General features: G+C 40.8%; 1 protein-coding gene across 4 annotated transcripts in view; it reads right to left on the bottom strand.

Annotated features, from left to right (window-relative positions):
* Positions 1–17,270, bottom strand: part of AGTPBP1 (ATP/GTP binding carboxypeptidase 1) — a 200,998-nt gene that overhangs the window by 127,768 nt on the left and 55,960 nt on the right. For all 4 annotated transcript variants that reach the window (XM_062208617.1, XM_062208619.1, XM_062208620.1 and 1 more), the window contains exons 4-6: positions 10,029–10,096; positions 1,283–1,346; positions 726–872 (exon numbers count right to left, since the gene is read on the bottom strand). In XM_062208617.1, the coding sequence (XP_062064601.1) occupies positions 726–872; positions 1,283–1,346; positions 10,029–10,096 (279 nt within the window). The remainder of the gene's footprint in view (positions 1–725; positions 873–1,282; positions 1,347–10,028; positions 10,097–17,270) is intronic.

Here is a 17,270-nt window from a genome sequence, read left to right as displayed (position 1 = left end):
AAATTTTCAAAAAAATTTTAAAAATTTTCAAAAACAAGAACTTTCCCATGCATACTGTTTCCTTCTAGCCTCAACCATACCCCTATCACAGATACCCTTTACACCTACATTCATGTGTACACACACACACAATTTATACACACTTGTGATTCTGACATTTTTCTGCCTTTCTCTACTACATGCAGAACAATTTCATGAATTTGGGGTCCTCCATTTTTTTTTAAAAGAATTATTTATTTGAAAGGCAGAACTACAGAAAAAGAGGGGGACACACAGAGAGAGATCTCCCATCTGCTGGTTCACTCCCCAGATGGCCTCAAAGGCCAAGTCTGGGCCAGGCCAAAGCCAGGAGCTTCATCTCAGGTCTCCCATGTAGGTGGCAGGGGCCCAAGAACTTAGGCCATCTTCTGCTGCTGTCCCAGGTGCAATGGCAAGGAACTGGATAAGAAGCAGAGAAGCTGGAACACAAACCAACCCCATATAGGACACCAGCATCACAGGTGGTCCCAGGGTTCTCCACCCCTGAAAGTCACTAGGTAATTGTAAAAATCATTCCATTGCTAAGGCAAAAAAAAAAAAAAAAAAAAAAAAAACCACCAACAACAAACAAACAAACAACAACAAAAAAAAAAAACAGTAGCTTTTAGATTTTTTTGAAGTGAGCAGAAAGAATGAATTTCACAAAGATGGTCTGGATTCAAAATGAATGCAAGGGAAACCTTTACCTTTTGGTCCAATCTTTGCAAGAATTGAATGAATCTGTACCATTAACTCCTCATGTGGGGGAGATTCTTTGCTGGCATTCACAAGTAACTGTAACAATATTTGTGAACCACCTTTGCCAACTAAGAAACTCGCTCTTCGACCTCCGCCTAAAAGTTTAAAAAAAATGCTTTTCAACAACAAACCTTCCTATATCAGGTATCACAATTTGTTAACATTCAATAAATGTTTAAAGTGCTGATTTCTAAAGCCAAGTAAATAGTACCAAAATCACTTTTATTTCATATATTTAACATACAGCACACAAAGAATAAGCATGTATGATACCAACATTATAGGTTAAGTTCAAGGCTATTAAACATAATTTTGCTTGGGGTAGTTTGAGGAATACTTGAAGATACCAAAAACAAGCAGTAACAAAACGATGATATTTCAGTGTCTAAATTCCAGTATTCAGAAAAGCCCCTCTATGAGTATCAGAAAACTCCAAATAAAGTACACACGATACATTGCTGCTCACTGTTTATAAACAAATCTTACCAAAGGAAATAAAACTCACCAGCTGACACCAGCTCAACAAGAATGTTTAAGATATTAAGTGTAGTTTGCAGATCTTTCGTGTTCTGAAATAAATAATTGATTTGCTTTATTAAAACACCATAAATTTGTGATTCCCAAACATTTTTTTACCTGCTGGGAACTATCTATATTTTACAAATGACTCTTCCAATTTCTCTAAGAACAAATGCATTCAGGTTTCTACTATTCTCATATCACTTCCATCATTTTTGCCTGAATTTTCACAAGTCATTTGAGTTATCATTGTCTTAGTATCAGCGCTACTGTAGGAGGAATTAACTGAATTCTTCATCTTTGTTCCAGACAGACAATAAAAGCCAGGACGGGCATCCTGTATGGAGTCCGGGTTCTAATTCAGCTTCCAGCTGAGGCACACCCAGAGATGCAGCCGCCACCCTTGCTGGAGACCCAAATGGCGTTCCAGACCCCTGGCTTCAACCTGTCCCAGCTTCAGGGGAATAAGCAAGCAAAGGAAGATCTCTACATCTCTGTCTCTTATCTCTTATCTATCTGTCGCTCTCCCTTTCAAACAAATAAAAATAAATAACGTAAGAGGCACTAAGATGTATGCATGGTGACTGCTCAGTCATCCAGCTCCCTCTCGGAAAGTAATCATGTTAGTTTCTTGTGTATTCTACCAAAAATAAACACACAAAAAAGAAACCCATCTACACAAACATGTAGACAGATTCACTTCTTCAAATGGAGCTACCCAGCAGATACTACTCTGCACTTTGATTTTTTACAGGGCAATCAATAAATAGCTTCTTCACTCTTTTTAAGGGCTACCGGATAAATTCCATTCTACGAGAGGTTCTCAAAAAGTTCATAGAAAATATTAATTTTATTGTTCCATGAATTTTTTTGAGTCTGCTCATGTGACTATACCATCATTCATGTAACTCAGTCACTTACCCACGGATGTTTAAGTTGTTATTAAAAAACTGCAAAAAGTAACTACATATGTTTACATGTGATGAAGCATATCTGTTTGTGAAATAAATTTCTAGGTCAAAGAATATGGGGACTTATGTTGACAGACAATATCAAACTGCTCTCCATGGGATAATTCACACGTCATCTGCAATGAAAAAGAGCCCAATTCTCAAAGCCTGGATGGACAACCAACCTACAAAGCGAAAATGTTCAAACACTGTGCTTCGGTTACATTTCTCTTACTGAAAATGATGTTCAATCTCAAGTAACATTGGTCTTTCCATATCTGGGAACTGTCCATTCATAACTTTTACATGGTCTTTATTTTCCTCATTGACTTTTAGAAGTTCTTTACGTTAAAGAAAATCTATGAGTTTCCAATTATTGATAGTGGTTTTATCCAAGCATTTTTGTGGTTAAAAATGCATCAGTCTTTTTTCTTCTGGCTCCTGTTTGTTTCCCACATAAAAAAAGCTTTCTTTTTGTAAGATTATTTTTTTGAATCCCAATGTTTCCTCTAGTATTGGGATTTTACTTTTCAAACTTCAATCTCTATTTTATATAGAACTCATTTTGATGTAGAATGCATGAGATAATTAACACGTTGAGATGGGATGACTTTCAACAGCCCTTAATCTCTGTTGAACTCTATTTAGTGTAGGGTTAGTCTTACATCTATAAAGTTAGATAGAAAATAGATCTTAGTGGAAAATACGAATGGGAATGGGAAAGGGAGGAGGAAGAAGGCTGATTGAGTGGGAGGGAGAGTGGGGTGAGAAGAATGACTATGTTCTTAAATTTGTATTAATGAAATGCATGAACTTTATATACCTTAAATAAAAGGTGTCTGGGGGAAAAAAATGTTACGCCTTCCCAGATGGCTACCAACTTGTCCCCCGTCTACTTATTAAGTAGGCCCTCTGCTCCACACTAATCTGAAGTGCTTTTAATTACGTAGTATTAAATTCCCTTAAATATCTTAATTCATTTTTCGATTTTTCTATTCTATTACATGGATGCCTATCTACTACCTATATACAATTTCTAAACCATTTTAATTAATAAAGCTTTATAATGTCCTTTGATGTTTGGTAATAGTTCTAATTTCTCTTTTTCAGAGATGTTCTTTCTATTTTTGCTTTATTTGTCTTCCCACTTTAACTTTAGAAACAAAACTCTTAGTATTCCTTTTTTTTTCTTTTAAGATATATTTATTTATTTGAAAGGCAGAGTTACAGAGACACAGAGAGAAGAAGATCTTCCATTTGCTGGTTTACTCCCCAGATGGCCACAACAGCCAGGGCTGGGCCAGGTTGAAGCCAGGAACCAGAAACAACTTCTGGGTCCTCCATATGGGTGCAGGGACCCAAGCACTTGGGCCATCTCCCACTGCTTCCCTAGGCACATTATCTGGACAGGAAGTAGAGCAGCCAGGATTCAAACTGGCACCCATATGGGATGCCAGGGCTGCAGGTAGTAGCTTAACATATTCTACCATGACACCAGAACCAACTCTTTTTCTTTTTTTAAACATTTATTTAATGAATATAAATTTCCAATGTACAGCTTATGGATTACAATGGCTCCCCCCTCCCATAACTTCCCTCCCACCCACAACCCTCCCCTCTCCCACTCCTTCTCCCCTTCCATTCACATCAAGATTCATTTTCCATTCTCTTTATATACAGAAGATCAATTTAGTATATATTAAGTAAAGATTTCAACAGTTTGCACCCACATAGAAACACAAAGTGAAACATACAGTTTGAGTACTAGTTATAGCATTAAATCACAATGTACAGCATATTAAGGACAGATATCCCACATGAGGAGCAAGTGCACAGTGACTCCTGTTGTTGACCCAACAAATTGACACTCTAGTTTATGGCGCCAGTAACCACCCTAGGCTCTCGTCATGAGTTGCCAAGACTATGGGAGCCTTCCAAGTTTGCCGACTCTGATCATATTTAGACAAGGTCATAAAAGACAGGGTGAGGATAGTAACCAATGATCCTAAGAGTGGCGTTAACCAGGTCTGAACAATTATACAGCATTAAGTGGGGAAGAGGACCATCAGTACACACAGGTTGGGAGTAGAGCCATTGGTGGTAGAGTAGAGGTTATGATTACAAAGGAATGGGGCCCAAGTGCGCTAGACAGGGTCTAGAACAAAGGACAGAGTCATTATTAGAGGAGCTAAGAAAGGTGCTCTCTAAGCTACAATTAAGTTTTCTGACTGAGAGGCAAATAGAACCTGATAGAAGGGGCTTGATAATAATCTGTTGGGCTTTAGGCCTTGTAAGTTAAGAGGCCCAGACCTATCTATCTCTTCACATGGGCTACATCCTAAGGGAGGTGTGAACCTCCTAGGGGAAGGCACTCTGTTGACTCTCATTACTTAGCTGGCCTGGGAGGAGAGATGGCCAGGTAAAGGCAGGTGGCATCTCTAACAAGAAATTTACAGTTTTGCCTGCAATGTTGCTGACCCTACTTGGCCATCCCCTCAGCTGCAGGGGTCACTTTGGAAGTTGGGCTGAGTGAAGGGCTTTTCAGCTTAGAGCCAATAAGATCTGAGGCTCTGACCTGGGCATCCTTCGACTCCAGGGCAGGTCCATTTCCAGTGATCCAACTCTTGGCAGAGCTGCCAGGGCTCTTCACAAGCTGACTTCTGCTGAAACCCAGGCTTACCACATTGAAAGCCACTGCAGTGGACTGGCCTGTTGGGTCTCCTTGAGGGCAGATCACTGTACAGATCAGCCATTAATAGGCCTGCCACCCATTGCTTCTGATGCCTAGCTTTCTTTTCCTCCTGGTTTGTGTTAAAGCAGACCAGAGGATGCAAGTCAAGGGAGTGCCCATGTCCCATCTCTAATCTTCAGTGGCCTGAACTACAAGTCTATAGTCACAGGCATGTTCTGTAGAAGTTTTTCTAAGGTAGACAATGCCCATGAGGAAAATTATATTCTCACTTTAAAACTTTCTTTCCCTTTGGTCTGAAAGGGAGGTTTGTTCTACTTACTGTTTACTTCGCTGATGGCGAAGTAAATCTACCTATGAGATTATTATTTAAGCTCTTATTTTGGCTATGCTATTACAGAAAAATGTTAGCCATCTCTTTTATAAGGTCTAAAGATTAAATTGTGTGTCCTACAAATTCCTTCATAATAGAATTAGTTTCCTACCTTGAGGAGAATAGAGAAATGAAAGAACAAGTTGGGCTTAGAATAGAGAAATGAGGGAGCAAGTCCTAGATTGCTTGCTGACAATAGCAATATTACATGAATACTTAGAAAACAGTTTCAACCATTAGATATAAACTTAAGAAAACATCTACCAGAAGGTCCAATGCCTCCTATAAATTTTAAGAATCATGTATTTGAAAACACCTCTTAAATATCTAACATAGTGTAGTTTGTTTAACCAGTAAACTTAAGCACAACCATATAAAATGTTTTTAGTTTCTTTCTACCAACAAGTATAAAACATATGATGCAGAGATTCAGGTCACACGAATTAAAATGTATCTTTGATTGATTTTAGCAGCTTAAATTTATGGACAATCTTATCTATAAGCCAATTAAAATAAAATTCTTAATAAAATTTTCCCATGTGGACATACAATATGTACACACATATAATATAGCATAATAGACCAATATAGCAATTTTAATAATAGCTTTTAAAATCTTTAACTCTTTTTGTAGATTGCCAATTGATTTGAATTGCTTTTTCTTTTTAGTAACCTCAGTTAACCATACTTTCTCTCAGTTGGTACTGTTAATACATTATTGGCTTCATCTGTTTACAGAGCCATCCCAAAGTACTGAATACAACAGAAGTGGCTGGAAAAAGTCCATAGGAACCTATAGGAGGACAGCTAAACACAGAACCAACAACGCTTTAGTTTTATGAGCAGCACATCATATATAACTGTGGATGACAAAAGACTTTAAGTTGCCATGTTTAAAATTATAAACTCATCAACCGACAAGAGGCACTTGCTTACTTCACAGTATTTTTGAAAGCACCTGTAGGATTTTACAAGTATTTAACCCTTTAGGCCTCTGGGGCTTTCTCATTAAGGTAACTATCATGTCTAGTAACACGAGATCATTAGACTTTTTAATTCTCAAACATTTGTATTAATAGCATTTTCCATTATAGAAACTTAAAATTTAGTACCATGTCACATCCTGACAGTACTTCTAATATAATCCAAATAGCCTGATTAGTTGGTGTCTCTATAAGATGAGAGACATAGGTCCTTCGATTTTTTCTCTTGGGCCCAAACTGGAAAAACCAAAGTCCAAGATTTACTGGAAATTTTAGAGTCCAGATTGTTTGAAACTTTGATTTTTTGAATGCCTGTCAAGAATGCCAAGAAGGCTCAAAATCCAAAATATCTGGTTGAAATAAGATTCCTTAAAATCATGACATAACATAGACCAAATTTGATCATTGTTACAAGGTGATTATTCAAATCTTTGAAAATAAGCACATATTTAAATAACCCATAGCTCTTAATAAAAATTCAGCTGTTTTTGAACAATTAGAATTTAACAGACATCAAGAGAACATAATAGATTACTTTAACACATTCCTTTAACAGAGAATCAGATTTTAATTCTATATCAAAGAGAAATTGAGCGTCCTGTGATCTTTTGCTGGGAGGTTTCCTTCCTTTACCTTCTTTCATATTGGTTACCGTGTTTCTCTGTTTCTGCGTGTAACACATCTTTAAGCATCTTTTGCAGGGCAGGATGAGTGGCAACAAATTCTTTCAATTTCTGTTTGCTATGAAAGGTCTTTATTTCACCTTCATTCACAAATGAGAGCTTTGCAGGATACAATATTCTGGGCTGGCAGTTTTTCTCTCTTAGTACCTGGGCTATGTCTCGCCATTCCCTTCTAGCTTGTAGGGTTTCTGATGAGAAGTCCACTGCGAGTCTAATTGGAGATCCTCTGAGAGTAATCTGGTGTTTCTCTCTTGAACATTTTGGAATCTTTTCTTTATGTTTCACTGTAGTGAGTTTGATTACAACATGTCGTGGTGAGGATCTCTTTTGGTCATGTTTATTAGGGGTTCTATAAGCTTCCTGTACTAAGATGTCTCTGTCCTTCTCCAAACCTGGGAAATTTTCTGCTAGTATCTCACTAAAAAGGCCTTCTAATCCTTTCTCCCTCTCCATGCCTTCAGGAACTCCTAGAACCCGAATGTTGGGTTTTTTAATAGTATCCTGTAAATTCCTGACAATATTTTTTAGATTTCTAATTTCTTCTTCTTTTCTTTGGTTTGCCTGTTTCCTTTCCTGTTCTCTGTCTTCTAAGTCCAATATTCTCTCTTCTGCTTCGCCTATTCTGTTTTTAAGGCTTTCTAATGTGTTTGTCATTTGATCTATTGAATTCTTCATTTCATTATGATTTCTCATCACTATCACAGTTTCTTGTTCTACTAGTTGTCTCATTTCATTTTGATTCCTCCTTAATATTTCATTTTCATGAGAGAGATTTTCTATCTTGTCCATTAAGGATTTCTGTAGTTTAAGAATTTGGTTTTGAGAACTTCTTAATGTTTTTATCAATTTTTTGAGATCCGCTTCTTACATTTCTTCTATCTCATCATCTTCATAATCTTGAATTGGGGTGTCTTTTTCATTTGGGGGCGTCATAGTGTCTTCCTTGTTCTTGCATTTGTTTTTGCATTTGTTGTTTGGCATGTTGGAGATATTTGGTTTCTTCACTGTGGTGTTTTTTCTTGTTATACTATGACTCTGTCTGCTTTCCATGGAGCCGTAGAGGCTTGAGACGGGTGTGGCCTGACACCTCTGTTTGGTTCCTCAGGGTTGAGGGTGTGCCAAAGGTGACACTCCCATGTTAGGCGTGGTAATGCTTTCTTTCTTTCTTTGATTCAAAAGGGAAGTAATTCCACACAGCTGAATGGAATTGGAGGTAGTTAGCAGGCGAATGATATACCCACAGGAGCCAGAGATCGGAAGCTCTTTCCCAAGGACCACACAGGGAATCTCTGCTGCCCTCAGTGTGGGCTCCAATTCTGCTGCAGTCTCCCACTGGGTTGCCAAGTTAGATCCTAATCTCTTGTTATTTAACAACCCCCCCCCCCCCGAGTCAGGTTTTTCTGCTAGGCTCAGGGCCAGTGCAGACCTGAGGTCGCCCTGCTTATGATGTATGTCCACAATGGCGCCTGCTCTTTGTCTTGCTCGCCTTTGACAGGTGAGCGGAGAGAGAAACTCGTGTCCATATCGGTCACTTTTTTTTTTTTTTCCTCTCTCTCTCTCTCTTCTAGTTAGCCTGATGAACTTTTCCCCATGGAGTTTCAAGCCTCGTTCCCTCTAGTCCCGAACTTGGGCTCCCATGCTCTCCACACAGGTCCACTGTGAATCACTAGTTCCGGCAGAGTTTCCTCTGCTGTTTCTTCCCCTACTCTTCCTTGAACCTGCAGTATCTCCACTTTTATTAAACTGTCTCTTCCTGGATTATCAGTGTGCTCCCTTCCTATTCCACCATCTTGCCACTCCACCCAGAACCAACTCTTAATGTTTCTATTGAGATTGCCCTAAATTGCCAGATCAACTTAGAGAGAAATGACACTTTTACAATGTTAAGACTTCCTACCAGCCAGCGCTGCAGCTCACTAGGTTAATCCTGCAGCACCGGCACCCCAGGTTCTAGCCCTGGTCGAGGCGCCGGTTCTGTCCCGGTTGCGCCTCTTCCAGTCCAGCTCTCTGCTGTGGCCTGGGAAGGCACTGGAGGAAGGCCCAAGTGCTTGGGCCCTACACCTGTATGGGAGACCAGGAGGAAAGCAGCTGACTCCTGGCTTCGAATTGGCACAGTGTGCCAGCTGTAGCGGCCATTTGAGGGGTAAACCAACAGAAGGAAGACCTTTCTCTCTGTCTTTCTCTCTCTGCCTGTCCAAAAAAAAAAAAAAAGACTTCCTACCAAAGAACATGAATTCGGGGACAGCATTGTGATACAGCTGTTAAAGCCGCTGCCTGTGATGCTGGGATCCCATACAGGCACCAGTTCATATCCCAGCTGCTCCACTTCCCAACCAGTTCCTTGCTAATGGCCTGGGAAAGGCAGCAGAGGATGGCCCAAGTGTTCAGGCCCCTGCCACCCATATGGGAGACCTAGATGAAGCTCTTGGTCATTGTGGCCATCTGGCAAGTAATCCAGTAGTGGAAGACCAAGATATCTCTCTCTCTCTCTGTCTCCATCCCTCTGTTAACTCTTTCAAATAAATAAATAAATCTTTATTTTCCTTTTATTCCTTGTATTGAATAAAATACAGAATTCTGATTCTGAATACTGAATATATCCTGCTGTCTACCCAAAACTTCTACACTAACACTGAATATCAATTATCATCAATATAATGTACTCAACTAATATATATACTAAAGCAAATCATGAATGTATATCAACTAATACAATAAAAAAGAATTTCCATTATGTATTGCTTATTTGAAATTAAAGATTTATTTCCAGATAATGTTTTATTTTCTATTATTAGATCTAATTAGAATGGCATTAAGATTAAAATTTGTTTAATTATAATCACAAGGAAATACACCTAGAAGTCCACCTAATCACCATTTCAAATAATATAAGACACAAAACAAGCTTTCATTCATTGGCTTTATCTCTAAGAAAAAAAAATGTTATATTTCATACATACACACACACACACAGACACACAAAATATGAGGCCTGTTTCCTTCAGTATTGCTTCATATTAACAATTACATAATTAAAGCCTGTTAGTAATTTACCTCTAATGTTGTCAGCAGAATTTCCATTCCTGTAGAACCTTTGGCTGTCATTTCTCTCCTCGTTTTTTCTGAAAAATAGAAAACAATTTTTCTTAAAACACCAACTGAAAATGTATACACATTTTGGGGCTGGCACTATGGCATAACAGGTAAGGCTACATCCTAACAGTGCCAGCGTCCCATATGGCCGCAGGTTTGAGTCCTGCGGCTCCACTTCCAGTCCAGCTCTCTGCTATGGCCTGGGAAAGCAGTAGAAGATGGCCCAGATCCTTGGGCCCCTGCACCCGTGTTGGAGATCGGGAGGAGGCTCCTGGCTTCAGATTGTCGCAGCTTCAGTCATCGTAGCCATCTGGGAAGTGAACCAGCGGATGGAGGACATCTCTCTCTCTCTGCCTTTCAAATAAATAAATCTTAAAAAAAAAATAAAAGTATCTACATTTTGAAGAAGTACACACATCACTAACAGAGAATCAACAAGTCTCTACTGGCCCAGTAAATATTCCAGACTCCAGGATGCTCCTACTTCCACTCTGTGTAGACCTCTAGATTCCAATTCACAAGACCTTCTGTGCATTTCACCACAGTTCCCATCACGGACCAGGTGAGTGCCTGTTAGTCCACCTAGAACCTTCGAGTCAGTGGTACAGGGCAGGTGCTAGAACTGGGGTAAGGGTCAATGGTTAAGCCTTTTTCTTCATCGTTATGAGTAAGTATATCTAGAAAACAGTTATCACAACGAGGGAAAGCAAAAACAGTGTTAACTGCTTTCAAATGTTTTGATTGTATTAACACCATTTAAAAATTCTGGAGTCATGCAAAAATAAACATCAGTAAGGAAGAGTTACTTCTGTAGGAATCTGGAGATCCGATCACCTAATGATTCACTTCCTCTCACTAGGATGGGGGAAAAACCTGCTTCTACTATTTAAAGGTTCCTAGAGCTCTTCTTACTTATTCTATTTGATTAACAAAGGAAAATAGATCATAGGCCAACATTCCATTTACTTTACATTATCTCATATTTTTTTTTACTTTAATGCTGTGGAGAAAACAGTACTTTTTTTAAGGATCAAAAATCCAAGTTAACAAAGAAGAAACCCTGGTAAAGTCATTAATCAAACAAGGGAAGGTGACCTAGATATATCTGAACTCAAAGCTTATGGTCTTCTACTAATTCAATGCACTTTTTTTTAAAGACTTATTTTAAGTACTTGAAAAAATTACAGAAAGAGGTAGAAACAGAGAGAGAGAGAGAAGTCTTCCATTCACTGCTTCACTTCACAAATGGCCACAACAGCTGGAGCTGAGCTGATCCAGAGCCAGGAACTTCTTCGTGTCTCCCAAGGGAGGGCAGAGACCCAAGCACTTGGGCCATCCTCCTCTGCTTTCCCAGGCACATTAGAAGGGAGCTGGCTCAGAAGTGGAGCAGCCGGGGCTCAAACTGACGCCCATATGGGATGCCGGCACTGCAGGCCGGGACTTTAACTAGTTGTGCCACAGCGCTGGCCGGTCAGTGCACTCCTACCAAGAGCAACAGAAGACCATTCTTTTAGCGGGATTATTACACAATAGACTTGATGTTGCTCCCCAAATGAATACCAATGCAAAAACTTTTTTTCTAAGGTTTATTTATTTGAAAGGCAGAATGACACTCCTTTTGCACTTGAAAATTAAATTAGTCTAAATCAGCAGTTATTAAAGAATAAATGGACTCTCAAGAGGAATAGCAAATGTGGCTTCATAAAATGAGAAGAAAAGCCAATTTGAAGTAACTGGGTGGTGCCCAGCTTACTCACTAAATGAGGCCGGGGGGAGGCACTGTCAGGCATTCTTGTTTTTACAAGAACTGTAAAGTTAACAGCTCTGTCTTGGTGTTTGTACTATGTCACGCATGTAATACCTTTTAAATTTATTGCTTTTTTGCTTATTAAATATTTTTCATTTTGTCAAAAAAAATGAGCTACAGAGAGGTTATAGTAGTATAATGTTATTTGTGAAACTATCTATAATTACCTACAAAAGAAATACACTGAAGATTAGATGTCACATTCATCCATAAATCAACAACCACAGGCCCAGCGTTGTAGTGTAGTGGGTAGATCACTACCTGAGACCCCAGCATCCAATATGGGTGGCAGCTCACATCCTGGCCGCTCCGATGCCGATCCAACTCCCTGCTAATGACCTGGGGAAAGCATCAGAAGACAGCCCAGGTGTCGGGTCCCCGACACCCACATGGGAAACCTGGAAGAAGCTCTTGGCTCCTGGCTTCAGCCTGGCCCAGCCCTGGCCATTGCAGCCATCTGAGGAAGTGAACCAGTAGATGGAAGATTCAAATTCTCTAACTCTTTCAAATTTAAAAAAAAAAAAAAAAAGTGATAGCGTAAAGGAAAACAAAATCTCATGTTATTATGTGCCATCTCAGTTCCAGCTAATCAACTGTGTTAAACTCACAGAAACTTATTTCTTTTAAAATACAAACTTCCAGAAGTGATATAAAGATCCAAAATACTGCACATCTCTGTTCCCTGCTGCCATAATGCTAATCTTAAAACAATGACAAATTTCCTTACCTACAAAAAACCAAAAAGCTGATTAATGTTGGTAAATCTAAACATCTCCTTTTGAAAAGTATCATTCCTCTGCCAACCCAACCTATCCTTCACCCTTTCCCCGGGCCACCGGCCTCCACCAAAACATATTCAGTTGTTTCAAATACCCAATATACCCTCAATGTCCTATTTTAAAGATCACTGATTTAATATAAAAGTCAAATCATTTTCAATATTAATATCACAAAATATTCAAAAGACAGAGGTCACTACTACTAAGAAATCCATACATTTCATCTTCACGGGAGAAAAACTCTCTTCCTCTGAAGATAAAACAGCAGAGCCTCTAACTCCCCTAGTTACCAACAGCCAGCATCATCTGTTACTGCCTCCACTAAATGAAAAGCAGGTGTTCCACCAACCATTTTCTACTCTACATTCATTTGCCAGTGTGGATAATCCAATCAAGTCCCTACTTACAAGTTTCTTGACCTCATAAAAACAGAATCCTTGTTACAGTGTGAACAGCATTTGGCCTCCCAAATTCATGTAGGTGTTTAAACCCCAAAGTCCTAGGTTAAGAGCTGGAGGATGAACGTCAGTGAGTTAAGTGTGGAGACAACATAATTACAGCACCTGCGACGTGGTCCAAGGGGAAAGTCACTGAGGGTTTCTCATGAGAGGGGGAGAGAGAGAGAGAGAGAGGTCTTCCATCCATTGGTTCTCTCCCCAAATGGCTGCAACAGCTGGAGCTGCACCGATCCAAAGCCAGGAGCCAGGAGCTTCTTCCAGGTCTCCCAAGTGGTGCAGGGGCCCAAGGACTTGGGCCATCTTCTACTGCTTTCCCAGGCCATAGCAGAGAGCTGGATCAGAAGTGGAACAGCCAGGATTCGAACCGGTGCCTACATGGGATGCCGGCACTGCAGGCAGAGGCTTAGCACACTACACCACAGTGCTGGCTCCAATCCCTGTGTTTTGCTCTGCCTCGTGGTTCACCCTGGGATCCTTCCTCCACACATGAGGTTACCTGATCTTGAACTGTGAACCTCCAAAACTGTAAAATTTAAATAAACCTTCTTTCCTTCTAAATTGTTCCTCTCATAGATTTATAAAGTAACAAAAAGCTGATGAACAGAACCCTCTCGATGGTCATTCTCAGGAACTCAATGTGCTCCAGCTCTGATACATTAACCTCTAATCTCCCACTTTCATATCAGAATCTCCTGTTGTCCCTAGTCCTCACTCCCTTATAGGAATTTTTTTTAAAAGATTTATTTATTTATTTGAAAGGCAAAGTCTCAGAAGCAGAGGAAGAGGGAGAGAGACAGAGAGGTCTTCCATCAACTGGTTCAATCCCCTAATGGTCACAATGGCCAGAGATGGGCCAATCCAAAGCCAGGAGCCTGGAGACTCCTCCAGGTCTCCTACACATATGCAAGAGGCCCAAGCACTTGGGCCATCTTCTACTGCCTTCCTAGGCCATAGCAGAGAGCTGGATTGGAAGTGGAGCAGCCGGGACCCAAATCAGCACCCATATGGGATGCCGGAAACCACAGGTGGCAGCCTTAACCACTATGCCACAGCGCCAGCCCCCTTATAAGAAATATTAACCAGTCACCTTCACTGAAACTTATTTACCAATATTGTTTCCTTATTGTATCAGTCTCCTCTATACCTTAGAGTCCAAGTCCTCCCCTCCCATTACAAACCCTTATGCAGAAATTAATTCTATACTCCTAAATCGGTAAAAATAATGTCACAAGAATTACTTCTCCCAATTTAAGGCTGTTAGTATGAAAAATTCAGAAAATCCCAGCTCCACTTGGGGACATAAAACTGCTCCTTTCATGTATCTTAGTTCCTGTCTGTCACCATCTGATCTGCTTTGCCTGGAGCTATTCAAAATTTCTATCAATCCTCAATCCTCCCTCTTACATCTTTGGACTTCAATTCCAAACACTCAGCACCTACATTTCTCCTCAGGGAATTGAAACAAAGTAATTGGGTAACACAGATAACACTGTACACATAATGGCCATTATTTCCACGTCCACAGTCTGTGGACAGGAAAGGATGTGAGTGAGGGTCATGAAGGCCCGTTCTCCTTGTTCTGGATCCCATCCTTTCCATAGTGAGGGTCATGAAGGCCAGTTCACCTTGCTCTGGATCACATCCTTTCCACATTCCCATGAATCTGGACCTGTCACTTCAGCCTCCACCCACATGCTGACCACTCCCTGCCAGGTTTTCCATTATCCCACTACTTACCAGACCTTAGTCTACCTTTCCTCCCCTACTCCCATCGCCTTTCTGTCTCAGTGGAGTGCCGTCAACAAGCCCTCTACAGTCCCCATCATAAATTCATCACCACTCACATTACAACACACTGAAACCTTGCTTCTCACCCTACCACTTGACTGTACACTCGTTCAAGCCAATAGTTTATTCATTATTAAATTAAAAAAGAAAAAAAACCTTCACTTTATGGCATGTAACTTTATCTTTTTTTTTGTTTTTCTTTTTTTTTTAAGATTATTTTATTTATTTTAAAGAGTTACAGAGCCAGAGAGAGAGAGAAAGAGAGGTCTGCCATCCGCTGGTTCACTACCCATATGGCCGCAACAGCCAGAGCTGAGATGATCTGAAGCCAGCAGCTTCTTCCACGTCTCCCAACTGATGCAGGGGCCCAAGGACTTGGGCCATCTTCTACTGCTTTCTCAGGCCATAGCAGAGAGCTAGATCGAGAGTGGAGCAGCCAGGACACAAACCAGCGCCCATATAGGATGCCAGCGCTGCAGGCCACAGCTTTAATCCGCTGTGCCACAGCGCTGGCCTCTTACCTTTTCTAAGGAAAATTAAACTGAGAAAGTTATTATTTTTTACTTATTTGAAAGGCAGATAAGGTAAATATTTTTGTAAACAAAAAACTACCTTTCATTTTATTCTCTTTAAAATATGCATGACTGAGTAAAACACAAATTGTCCTACAGGAGACATAAAGTATACAGGTGAGATTTATACAATGGCAGCTGAAGAATGATAGAGATGACAACATTCTAATGGGGGCTGGAGCTGTGACACAGCAGACAGAGCCACCAACTGGGGTGCCAGCATCCCACATGGGCACCAATCCAGATGGGCACTGGTTTGAGACTTGGCTGCCCCATTTCTGATCCAGCTCTCTGCTATGGCCTGGGAATGCAGTAGAAGATGGTCCACTAGCGCCAAGGCTCACTAATCCTCTGCCTGCGGCACTGGCACCCCGGGTTCTAGTCCCGGATGGGGCGCCAGTTCTGTCCCGGTTGCTCCTCTTCCAGGCCAGCTCTCTGCTGTGGCCTGAGAAGGCAGTGGAGGATGGCCCAAGTGCTTGGGCCCTGCACTCAAATGGGAGACCAGCAGGAAGCACCTGGCTCCTGGCTTCGGATCAGCCTGGTGCGCCAGCCACATCACACTGCCCATAGCAGCCATCTGGGGGGTGAACCAACGGAAAAAGAAAGACCTTTCTCTCTGTCTCTCTCTCTCTCTCACTGTCTAACTCTGCCTGTCAAAGAAAAAAAAAAAAAGAAGAAGAAGAAGAAGAAGAAGATGATGATGATGTTCCAGTGCTTGGGTCCCTGCACCCATTGTGGAAGAACTGTAGGAAGCTCCTGGCTCCTAGCTCTAGATCGGCCCAGCTCTGGCCATTGTGACCATTCAGAGAATGGACCAGCAGATGGAGGATCGATCTCTCTCTCTCTCTCTCTCTCTCTCTCTCTCTCTCTGCCTCTCCGTAATTCTGCCTTTCAAGTAAATAAATAAAAAAAAGTTCTAATGTCCTCATATTTTACAGGAGGTTACAATATTGTTTCTGAGTAAACTAAAAAGTTAATTATGTTTGTAGCATTTTTTCAAACGCAAAAGAGTAATAACTATGAAGTCACCAGATGTCCAAATAATCCAAATGTAGGTAGGACAAGAAGAAAGAAGGAGTATAAAAACAGAAAGAAGAAATAGAAAACCACAAAACTGTAGGCCTGATATAGGCAGGCGGATTGGATTATATTGATTAGATGGGTGAGCTGGAGACCACGCCTTCCCCCTGCCCCTTTCTGTGATCTCAGGCCCCTGCCTGACCTCACCTATATGCCCACCTGCCAATCAGACTACGTAACCACTCCCCCTATGAAGTGAATAAAAGCCTGGAGCATGGTGGGCCCCTCCCTTGCTGTCCACTGCCTCTGCCTTCCTGCCTGGGTGCTCTGCTCCACATGGCTCCCGGCCTGCTCTCTGCCTGGTCTGGACCCAGCCTGTGCTTCTAGACTTCCTTCTCCCCTAATTAGAGCCCTCACTTTCCTGTGCATTTCTCCCACTGAATCAGTGTGAAACACTTACCATTCACCTGGCTTCTTTCAGCTGATATTCAGAGTTCTTGTCTGAATAGACAGCAAGAACTCTCAAAATATTAAAAATCAATAATAAGGCTGGGCGATATCAGGCCTAACTCTGATCAACCATTAGATTAAATATCCAAATTAAAAGGCAGAGACTGTCAAACTGGAATTTTCTTTTTCAAAACAAAAAAGAAAAGATCCAGCGATATGCTGTTTACAGATGGTCTTTGGACTCAAAGATACAGAAAAGACTGCAAATGAAAGAGGAAAGAGGAGGAGACAGAGGAAGAAGGAAAGAGGTGGTGAACTGTGATGACTGG

This window comes from Lepus europaeus, chromosome 12 (genome assembly GCF_033115175.1).
Source record: "Lepus europaeus isolate LE1 chromosome 12, mLepTim1.pri, whole genome shotgun sequence".
Lineage (NCBI taxonomy): Eukaryota > Metazoa > Chordata > Mammalia > Lagomorpha > Leporidae > Lepus > Lepus europaeus.
The sequence above is the reverse complement of the archived record's forward strand: the minus strand, read 5'-3'. Positions and strand labels throughout refer to the sequence as shown.